Consider the following 11230-nt stretch of genomic DNA (forward strand, 5'->3'; position numbering starts at 1 on the left):
GCGGCGGCTCTCCCGGCGCAGACTCAGCGCCCCGGCGGCCGCGGCGCCTGGAGGAATCAAGTTGTGTGGTGGGTGATGCCCGAGTGAGCGGCGGGCCCGGGCCTCTGCCCAGAGGAGGCGACTCCCACGCAGGCCGCGCGGGCGCCCTCGCGACTGGGAGGCTCCGTTTCTGTTTCGCGGCGGCGGCGGCGTTGTTGGCGGAGGGGACCCGGGACACCTGAATGCCCCCGGCCCCGGCTCTTCCGACGCGATGGGGAAGGTGCTATCTAAGATCTTCGGGAACAAGGAAATGCGGATCCTCATGTTGGGCCTGGACGCGGCCGGCAAGACAACCATCCTGTACAAGTTGAAGCTGGGCCAGTCGGTGACCACCATCCCCACTGTGGGTTTCAACGTGGAGACGGTGACTTACAAAAACGTCAAGTTCAACGTATGGGATGTGGGCGGCCAGGACAAGATCCGGCCGCTCTGGCGGCATTACTACACCGGGACCCAGGGTCTGATCTTCGTAGTGGACTGCGCCGACCGCGACCGCATCGACGAGGCCCGCCAGGAGCTGCACCGCATTATCAATGACCGGGAGATGAGGGACGCCATAATCCTCATCTTCGCCAACAAGCAGGACCTCCCCGATGCCATGAAACCCCACGAGATCCAGGAGAAACTGGGCCTGACCCGGATTCGGGACAGGAACTGGTATGTGCAGCCCTCCTGTGCCACTTCGGGGGACGGACTCTATGAGGGGCTCACATGGTTAACCTCTAACTACAAATCCTAATGAGCATTCTCCACCCATCCCCCGGAAAGGAGAGAAATCAAAAACCCATTCATAGGATTATCGCCACCATCACCTCTTTCAATTGCCACTTTCTCTTCTTTTGAATTTGAACTCTGGAGTTACAGTTCTGCGGTTTGGGGGAGGGGGTTAGGGATTTTCTTTCTTTTCTTTTTTTGCTTTGCGTTAGGATGCTCTGATCTGACTTTTTGACATGAACACAAAGTGCTAGATGCTCTTGTTGACTTCCAGCAAATGGGATGGGGGAAATATAGCAGTTCTTGGCAAATTCCTTTATAATAATGGTTTGATTTTTTTATCTCGAGAGAATCTTCTTTTCCAATGTATGCTTTTTTCCTTTTTGCCCAGTTTCCTTATCACTTGCTGTAGATGGCTTATTTTGCATTCATGCAGACTATGTTGCAAGTCTGTTTCATCTAGTAAACTGAAAATTATTGCTTAATCAAACTGCCGTTTGTCTTTTATATTTAAGGCCTTTCCCCCCACTTATGAGTTCTGACTTTAACTTAGTAAATTCAAATGTGACCTTTTATATCTAAGACCAGTACAGTAAACTTAGCCCACAGTGGCAAATAATGAGTAATATCCTTGTAATATGTTCCAGTTCCACATCAGTATGTTAAACAGGTAATGTAAGAAGTTCTTTGAAATTTCAGCTATTAAGTTCTGAAACATACATCATGCATGAGTAAGGATAAAACTCAAGTTCCCCATTGCAAAGCTAACTTACACTGCATAAAACTATGAAAATATAACCTGTCAAGGACACAGATTTTTTTTCGCTGCAAAGTTAGCAACTTTGCTGTGTTTTCCCTCTTTGTTAACTTTTAAAACATACTCTTCCAGAAAATGGAGCAATAATGGTGTATAACATACACAGATGAAATATTTGTAGATATTTTAAGTGACTTTTGGGCAAAACTGGAATATATCCTTTTACCATGTTTCAAATATCTAAGACCAGTAGATTTTAAATTACTGGAATGGTTATTTTGTTCATTAATAAGTCGTTTAACAATTCAAATTATATGCACCTTTTACCTAGTTGGAAAAAAAAATCTGTTTCCACATTATAGCAACCTGAAGATGTCTTTTTTTTTTTTTTTAAGTAAATGAGTGATCCATATCTCCATTAATTAGAACACTGGAAAAGATGTTTTATAAAAAGTATTCTGTTGGATTAACTCATGCAAATAGATATCCTGTTGGTTCAAAAATACACTATCTCCTTTAAGGAAGGAAATGTGATGAATGAATGATGTGTAGACTTGAGGAATGACAAAGGGGAAGTAGGATGTAGAAGAAGAACCTACAGATGACAATGAATGTAAACTTATTTTCTTCAAGTGTAAGCAGTGTGCTTGCTGGTGATACCCAGATCTTAACAAGATTACTTGCTTAGCTGGTTAGGACCAGTAACTAGATTATTGAGACCACTATGATAATACTTTGAACCAAATGTTAATGCTTGATACAGAATAGTGTAGCAGCATCTGGTTCTTATATAGCCTTAAGGATTAATTGTAGAGATCCTCAAGGAATTAAAACTTAGGGAATTTCAGAAATGTAGACTGCAAATGCAGTTTACAGGAAAAGGTGAAGTGGGTTTTGTTTATGAGGGTGTCTGAAAACAAAAATTGAACGGGATATCATGGTATATGATTGGACAGTATTGGTCCTTCATGCTTTGGCCATATTGTATAATGGAGCTTTTACCAAAGATGTATGAGAAATACAAGGCTATAGAAAATTAACTCTTCAAAGTAAAACTCTTGACAAACGTTTTACTTAAAGCAGATGAGAAAAGGTGCTATGTTGTAGGCTCCTAATGGTGCAGAGGGATTTTTGAATTCAAAATGCAACTAAAGTATCAAGTTCTCAGTTTCACTTTAGTAGAAGTATCTCTGGAAATGAAGCTGACACACATCTAAGAACATTTTCGTTGCTTTTAAAATTCCCAAAGCTCCATCATACATTTAATTACTAGTGTGTTAAATGATTACATATAAGGTACATAAACATGGGTTATACAAATATCAATGTTACAGTAACATCCTGAAGCGACAAGCACAAAGGTATAAATGCCTAAACTGGAGGAAACTTGAAACCCTCATGTTAATTCTTAAATGTAGTATTTCTAACTTGTGACAAGACAGATTGGTAGGCAGCCATTTTTGTGTCTTAAAATAACTGGGGGCATAGTTAAAATTTTATACATCAAGTGATTGCTAAGGAATGTTGCAGGTGAGATGTGGTTATTTTTAGTTTATTTGAAATGTCTTAAGGTGGGGGGAGGAGGGGAAGCAAATATCTGAAATTTGGAAAACCCTAAATCTTTTGATAAGAAATTGTGATTTTCACTTACGTTATCTTTAAGGATATAAAAGGTTGATAAATTGGTGTAGTTAAATTGAGCCATAACCATTGGTGGTCATGGGGACCGGTAATTAAGCCTGCAGAAAAAAATTACAATCTAAGAATTTAAGAAATAAGATCCTGAAGATTTTGTTTAATTGCATCAATTTCTGTATTTTTATGTGCATTTAAAAACTGCAGTAAGTTGAATGGGGTTAATCTTGTCTAATAATAAGTAAATGAGTCTGTAGACTGTGATCTCCCCAAACTAAAAAGTACAGTACTTGGAATTGTGTTCTTTATGGTTGTAGTGTTGGTAAAGCACTAATATGCAGAAAATAAAGGAATTACACAGTGCAGTTTCTCACGTTATGTTACTCGTTTGAACTAGATTAAGTGGGACGTGTGGTGTGTTGGGCCATGTTTTTCTCCAGGGATATATGGTACAAAGTGACTTAATTGGGGAGTCATTTAGCCTTTGTAAGAAGAAAAAGAATCAGTTTGGTTCTTGTGATTCTGGCTATCAAGGAAATTTTGTGCTGATTTAGTTCCACCAAATTTAATCTGAATTTATGATAACTTTTAGGACACAAAAACAGTTGAAAAATTTAGAAAGTGAAAGTTCTATAGCAGTTTTTATTATGCTGCTTTTTTTTTTAGAACAGAATTGTGTCGCTCGAAGAATTGACCTACAGCATAGTTTTAATCCTTGACAATTGACTTGGATTTTAGAAAGTTTGTCTTTTAAAAACCAAGCCTGCATGTCTTATAAGCATGGCAGAATTGTAGCCCTTTAGAAAATAAAATAGATGAAGAATAACATATAAAGGGTTTTTAAAAACATCTTTTTTGTGTGGGCATTCCTTCTTAGCAAGGAATAGTAGTATTTTACTATTAACTTAGTAGTTTGTTTAGAATATCTTTGATCTCTAGTATAATTTAACTCCCACATTAATATTATTAATGGCTATCAAGTATCAGAGATAGTGGTAGAGGATATTTTATTTTAGTTTTTATGTTTTAATATAAGCTTAGAAATATTATAGCTGTAATCTGAATGGTGGTGAAGTTTACTGAATTCCCAAAGTTATTTCCTCTTTACCTTGCCGAGTATATATATGGGTGGTGGTAAGGCAGATTTTTCCTTAGAGGTAAGAATTGTAAAACCGTATACAGCAACTAGAAATAATTAATCACTGAGTATAATGTGTTTGGAATATAATATTCACTAGAATCTCCTTTTGCTTTGTTTATATTGAATGGTAAAGACAAAGTAGGAAAGATTACAATATTATGAAGTTTACAGAAAGGGAATGTTGGGAGATGGAGTGATAAATGAGGCAAAGTAACTTTTCTCTCCCTGCTTTACTAAACTTCAAAGTTGCCAGACTAGATAAGTGAGTTGAATGGGCAGGGAATACATAGAGGTGAGGTCAAAGAGGCGGAATAGAGGGGTTTAGAAATAACAACTGAAATTTGTTAAATAAGCCAAAGTAATGGTAAACTTCCAGGAATTAGTCTAGAAATAACCTTACTTTCGTTGGCAGTAAGAAAATACTTTTGAATTTTAAAATGTTTTATGACTGCCGGAAACAATGTTTAAAAAAGTATTTGTCAGTCTTCTTGGATACCTTTTCTCCTGTCTTCATTTGGATATACAGTTGGCCCTGAATAACATGGATTTGAACTGTTTGGATATGAGTGGGTCCACTTATACATGGATTTTTTTTCCAATAGTAAATACTACAGTATTACATAATCTGGAGTTGGTTGAATCAGCAGATACTGTGCAACTACAATATTATGCGAAGATTTGGATTTTCCATTGCACAGACGGTTGGCGTTCCTAACCTCCAACTTGTTCTAGGATCAACTGTGTATTTCCTCCATGGTTTTTCTAAGTGTGTAAGTTTACTTACTGAGAGCCCACTGATGTGCTTGGCACTGTTCTAGGGACAATGAAGAAAAAAATATATATCAGTGGACAAAAATCTCCTTTATGGAATTTATATTGGTGTTGGGAGGTAGGAATGATAAAAATGTTAGGTGATATACTATGTATTACATAGTATGTTTTATATATATATATACACACACATATATATATACACACATAGGGAACAGGTAGGCATGTATCCAGAGAAGTACTCATTGAGAAGGTGACATTTGAACAAATATTTGAAGGCAGAAAAATTAATATCAATGAAATTGACATAGTAGCAAAAAGATAATATGTATAGTGTAAAACAAGGGTGGGGAAACTGGCCAAGGGCAAATGTAGTTACTCTTGTTTTTATAGAGACTAAGCTAAGAGCTAAGAATGTTTTCTATTTTAAAGCATCTTAAAAGACTGATCAAAAAAACCAAATGAGAATATGTGACAGAGACAGTATCCTGAAAAGCCTGCAATATTTACTTATCTGGCCCTTGATTGACAATGTTTGTTGACCCCAGATCTAAAGCCCTGTTTTTTTTGACCACACTTCGAGGCTTGTGGGATCTTGGTTCTCTAAGTAGGGACTAAACACATGCCCTCGGCAGTGAAAACATGGAGTCCTAATCACTGAACCACGAAGGAATTCCCTAAAGCCCAATTTTAAAAACATTACCAAACTATAAAGCAAACCCCTCAAAAGACCATTGTTAAATGAGTCTAATCAAAACTTTAGGAAACAGTGGCACATGTAATTTACCACATACGAACATGTAGTGATCTTTGAGACTTGTATTTGAGTAGTCTAACCAGGGTTCTTTTCTTGCTGGATGAGTGTGTGAAATCCATAGTTTTTCAGTATCAGTTTTCATATTCTTAAAAATTTCATGAATCATTTCATTAAAAAATATTCCTCTTATTTTTATGGTCGTTTTATTGGTCTTTGGATATAAGTTAAGCATGCTTTTCGTACAAAGCGCCTTTCCTCCAGGTAACCTGGATTAGTTTAGAATAGTTTGATAACATCATTGAACTGTGGCTTTTATTCAGTTGGTATTATTTTAATCAAGTACTGAATCCAGTATTTTTAATTATGAAACTTTGTAAGAGGAAGTGTTTTATTTGGACTTGGAAAATAATATAATGCATGGTATTTGGTTTCTTATTGTACTGTTCACGGACCACAACACTATTCCTCTAATCAATATAAATTAGGAAAAATAATTTACATGTGAATTATTACTTGCATAGAAAAATTGTTCCATACTATATACATAGTAGGATGTGGGAATTCCTAACTATCTTAAAAGAGAACCTAAAATGATTTAGGAGTTATAGAAGTAAGTTTTACGAAGGATATTTACAAGGGAGCTTTAACAAATAAAAATACTTCTTGTTCATAGAAGGGTCTATGTGAAACTGGCTAGTCATAAGCATGAAAGCTGTTTCCCATTACACTGGCCTCAGAAAGTCATAGGATGTAAGGGCAAAAGCCAAATTTGTTAAAGGAGTTAAAGAAGCAAGGATCAGGACTTTTGAAATTTGTTCTAATACAGCAAAGTGTTTTCTCTCCTCCAGATCTTTATTTCTAAAAATTAGTTTTGTGAATAAGTCCTAAATTGGAGCTAGAGGGGCACGAAGAAATCAAATTGGAAAACATTCTAAGAATAATAAGAGTTAGCATTTTTTGAATGTTTGCCATGTGCCAGGCATTGTTCTAAGCATTTCATGCATATCTTCTTAATCCTCACAACGCCTTGGCAGAAAAAGCTCCCGTTTTATAGCTGAGAAAACTGAGGATTAGATCAGTTCAGTTCAGTTCAGTCGCTCAGTGCTGTCCAACTCTGCGACCCCATGGACTACACCATGCCAGGCCTCCCTGTCCATCACCAACTAGATAGCATATGTTAATAAGTAGCAGAGACAGACTTTGGACTCAGATAGTCTATACTGTCCTGAGAATATAACTGAGGTGAACCACTGGTTAATAATGTACCTAAAATTTTGTGTGTGTTTACAGAAAGCTTATTCTGAGGAATATCCCATAATTTTATTTGGTCATCAACAGACTTTCAGTCCCTATATAATTTGAGTCTTCTGTATAGTGGCGAACATAGTATTGTATTAAACTCCAACTGAGAAAAAATTTTTTTCTGTAAAAACATGTGACCACTTCCTGGATTGTGAATTTTACAGATCATTGTGAAAAATAGGTAAACATTTCAATGAGCTGATTATCATACAATTATTTATATATAGACTCCTGATTTAAGAAAGTTTTAGAAAATTCAGAGTGTACAATTTATATTGTCTTTACTTCCTAAATTTATAACTATGGACATTTCAGGTACTAATACATGAATTTCTTGCTTTTTGTAACCTCACATTTTGTAAGTGAGGTTTATTGAACACTGTATCCTCTGACAGCAAGAGCCTAGAGTCCAGGGTCATCAAGGGCACTTTATTCATGTACTTAGGAATTTAAGCTTGAACTTAAGAGTAAACGTTGATAAAAAGTTGCAATATGCCTTATTTAACAATCCTATTTTATTTCTCAGTAATTTCTATATGAGATGGAAATTTAAGGCTAGATAAGACACATATGAAATGTTCAAAGTAAGTAATGAAATACTTTATCAAATACTAGATTTAGGAGAGAGGTTATATTTTGTACTGGACCCACAAAGTCAGAGGGATAACAATATTAGTACTTACTTCAAGCTTATTGTGTGCTAAGCACTGTTGTAAGTGAATTGATTATCTCAGTTAAAATAGGTAAGCAAGGGTAGTAATCTATGTGTAGTATTTGGGAGATAGCGAATAGACTTGTCTGACTAGGAGTGCCAGATTTAGCAAATAAAAATACAGGACACTGAGTTAAATTTCAATTTCACACAAACATTAATTTTCAGTACAAATAATCCCAAACCATATACTAAAATTATATACTAAAAATTGTTGTTTATCTGAAACTCCAATTTAACTGGCTGACCTATATTTATCTGCCACTTTACGCATATGTTAATGTGGAGGGAGAATTTACGTAAAAGATAATGATAGCATCATTGATAGAAAGCAGGATATACAGCAGCTTTGAATAGAAAGTTTGATAATCGGGTAAAGTGTCTCATTTATAATTTGAATGAAAAGAGGTTGAATCTGTTAGGCATACTCTTATAATTATTCTCTCTTAGAGCAGTGCTGTCCAATATAAATATATTGCAAGCCACATATATGATTTAAAATATTTTAGTTGTCACATTTTAAAAAGTAAAAATAAACAGTGAAATCAATTTTAGCAATATGTTTAACTCAAATATATCAAATATATTATTTCAATGTCACTACTATAAAATAATTGTTACTAAGACAGTTTCACCTTTGTTTCACACAAAATCCTCAAAATCTAAGAGTATGCAATACTGTATACTTAAAGCACATCTCATTTAAGACTAGCTACATTCCTTTACTCAATGACCTCATGTGGTTAGTGGCTACTGTACTGGACAGTTCATTTTTAGAGTGTAGTTATTTCTTCCTGATACCGTGCTTATAATTTCAATAAATTTATTTGAGGGTACCAGTTAAGGATCATTGAGATAGGATAAGCTCTCTCAGCCAGGGACTGGCAACCAATGTCCACAAGTCAAATCTGGCCCACTGCCTGCTTTTGTAAATAAAGTTTTATTGAAACATAATCATGGTCATTTATTTGTGTACAGTCTATGGCTGCTTTTGCACAGCGACAGCAGAGTTGAGTAGTTAGGGCAGAGACCATATGGCGCACAAGGCCTTTACGATCTGGCCCTTAACCGAAGTTGCCAAATATCTTTCTAGGTCCCAAACTAAAGTTCCAAGGATAAAACCCATACTTTATACATTTAAATGAGTTTTCAGAAAGAAATAATATTGAAAGAGCTAAAAGATAATGTATATATTGATGCATTTATTAACCAAGCGTTCATCTACTAGGTTCCAGGCACTGCACTAGGCTCCATAGCTGGAATAAATAAATGTCTTTAATCTTCAAGAAGGTCACAGTTCAGTTGAAAATAAATATACACAGTAAATTACAAAGATGTGTTATGGTAGACGACTCATTGACTGTACACCAGTGAGGCACCTTCCTCTGACTGGGGAATGGGAGGCTTCAGAAGAAGAGGACCATCTGAGGTGAGTTTTAAAGGACAAATAGCAATTACTCAGCTAAGCAAAAGCTGGTTGACATTTTAGGCAGAATAGTTATGTGTAAAACTCAAAAAGTGTTACCACCACTCTCTGGAATTTATGGTTTGTTAGGCCTGGAGCATAGCGTGGACTGGTGTGAGATGAAGATGAAAAGATGATGAGGGGATGGATCATGAAGTGCCTTTGGTTTTTTGAGGAACTTTGGATTCTATAATTTGGGTACTAGGAAAAAGCTGTGAGATTTTTAAGCACGAAACTACCTAAAATTTACACTGTAGGGAGCTCATGAAATACAGTATAAAAGATGAATAAAGCTCCTAGGCCGGAAATCTACTGTATAGACTAGGTGAGATAGAATTTCCTAGTTGAAGCAGTGGCTATGATGGTGTAGAGGAGAGGATCCATTTGAGAAATCCTTGAATGGCATTTTGTAAAGTATGTTCTCTGGTACACTGACCACAGAAGATAATCCTTGGAGAAAAAGGCTTCCAAGTTATTTGGGAAACGCTTCAGATTGTATCTGCATTTGGGATTCCCAAGACTCTTTAGCAGTATATTGAAGATTCTTAGAAGTCCTGCCTTAACCCAGCATTTCCCAAACTCATTTGATCCCACACCCCGATATTAAAACAAAAACAAACAAAAAAACCACAGCAAACAGACAAGGGTCCCAAGGACTGTAGTTTGGGATACCCTATTTTAGAGACAGAATAAATGAGTTTGGGTCAACCAAATGAGAGGAAGAAGAGGGAAATTTTGCATAAGTGACTGCTAATGAAAGTTTTATATTTGTAAAAGTATAGCTGGAAAAGAACAAGTTTAAGGGGAGGAAGGAGATGACATACCCAGATTTGACAGCAAGTTGGAGAAGACTCTTGAGAGTCCCTTGGACTGCAAGGAGATCCAACCAGTCCATTCTGAAGGAGATCAGCCCTGGGTTTTCTTTGGAAGGAATGATGCTAAAGCTGAAACTCCAGTACTTTGGCCACCTCACGCGAAGAGTTGACTCATTGGAAAAGACTCTGATGCTGGGAGGGATTGGGGGCAGGAGGAGAAGGGGACGACAGAGGATGAGATGGTTGGATGGCATCACTGACTCTATGGACGTGAGTCTGAGTGAACTCCGGGAGTTGGTGATGGACAGGGAGGCCTGGCGTGCTGCGATTCATGGGGTCGCAAAGAGTCGGACACGACTGAGCGACTGATCTGATCTGATCTGATGGTATGGACATTTACATGAAGATGTCCAGTCTACATCCAGCTAGGTTAGGAGACATCTAGATTACAGATAGAAGTTTAGGAATTAGCTTGTAAGTGATTTTTCAAGCCAAAGATGCTAGTGAGATTTCCTTGGAGTAAGAAGAATAAAGGGCAGAGAATAGAACACCTCCCTGGGGACCACCAATGTTTAAGGGATGGTTAGAAGAAGAGGGTGTTAACAGAGAAGACTTAGAAGACATGGGTCAGAATATCAATGACATCATATCCTACAGGGAGATCAAGAATTTTGAAGTTCAGAATGACTTCTTTAGAATTGACATTAAAAGTCATTGAAATCTTCCTTAGATAAATTTGAGTGAAGTGGTCAGAAACTAGTTTGCAATGAAAAAGACAGGAGATAGTAGAGAAGCTGCTAATAGAAGTGTTCCAAGAAGCTGGAGATGAAGGGATGATAACACTTTAATACAAGAGGGTCATTTAATTTTCAAAACATTATTTAGGTAGGTAGGTCTTGATTCGGAGAAGGCAATGGCACCCCACTCCAGTACTCTTGCCTGGAAAATTCCATGGACGGAGGAGCCTGATGGGCTGCAGTCCATGGGATCGATAAGAGTCAGACACAACTGAGCGACTTCACTTTCACTTTTCACTTTCATGCATTGGAGAAGGAAATGGCAACCCACTCCAGTGTTCTTGCCTGGAGAATCCCAGGGACGGGGAGCCTGGTGGGCTGCTAT

At 37.2% G+C, this 11230-nt stretch overlaps 2 protein-coding genes across 3 annotated transcripts in view; one reads left to right on the forward strand and one right to left on the reverse strand.

Moving 5' to 3' along the window:
* The window catches only part of NEMF (nuclear export mediator factor), a 230716-nt gene that overhangs the window by 94943 nt on the left and 124543 nt on the right, over nucleotides 1-11230 (reverse strand). The window lies entirely within an intron of this gene.
* ARF6 (ADP-ribosylation factor 6) lies at nucleotides 2-3511 on the forward strand. Its single transcript, XM_010842243.1, has one exon. It carries the CDS (start codon nucleotides 251-253, stop codon nucleotides 776-778), a length of 528 nt encoding a protein of 175 aa, XP_010840545.1. The 5' UTR covers nucleotides 2-250; the 3' UTR covers nucleotides 779-3511.

This window comes from Bison bison, unplaced genomic scaffold, assembly GCF_000754665.1.
Source record: "Bison bison bison isolate TAMUID 2011002044 unplaced genomic scaffold, Bison_UMD1.0 scf7180017864174, whole genome shotgun sequence".
NCBI lineage: Eukaryota > Metazoa > Chordata > Mammalia > Artiodactyla > Bovidae > Bison > Bison bison.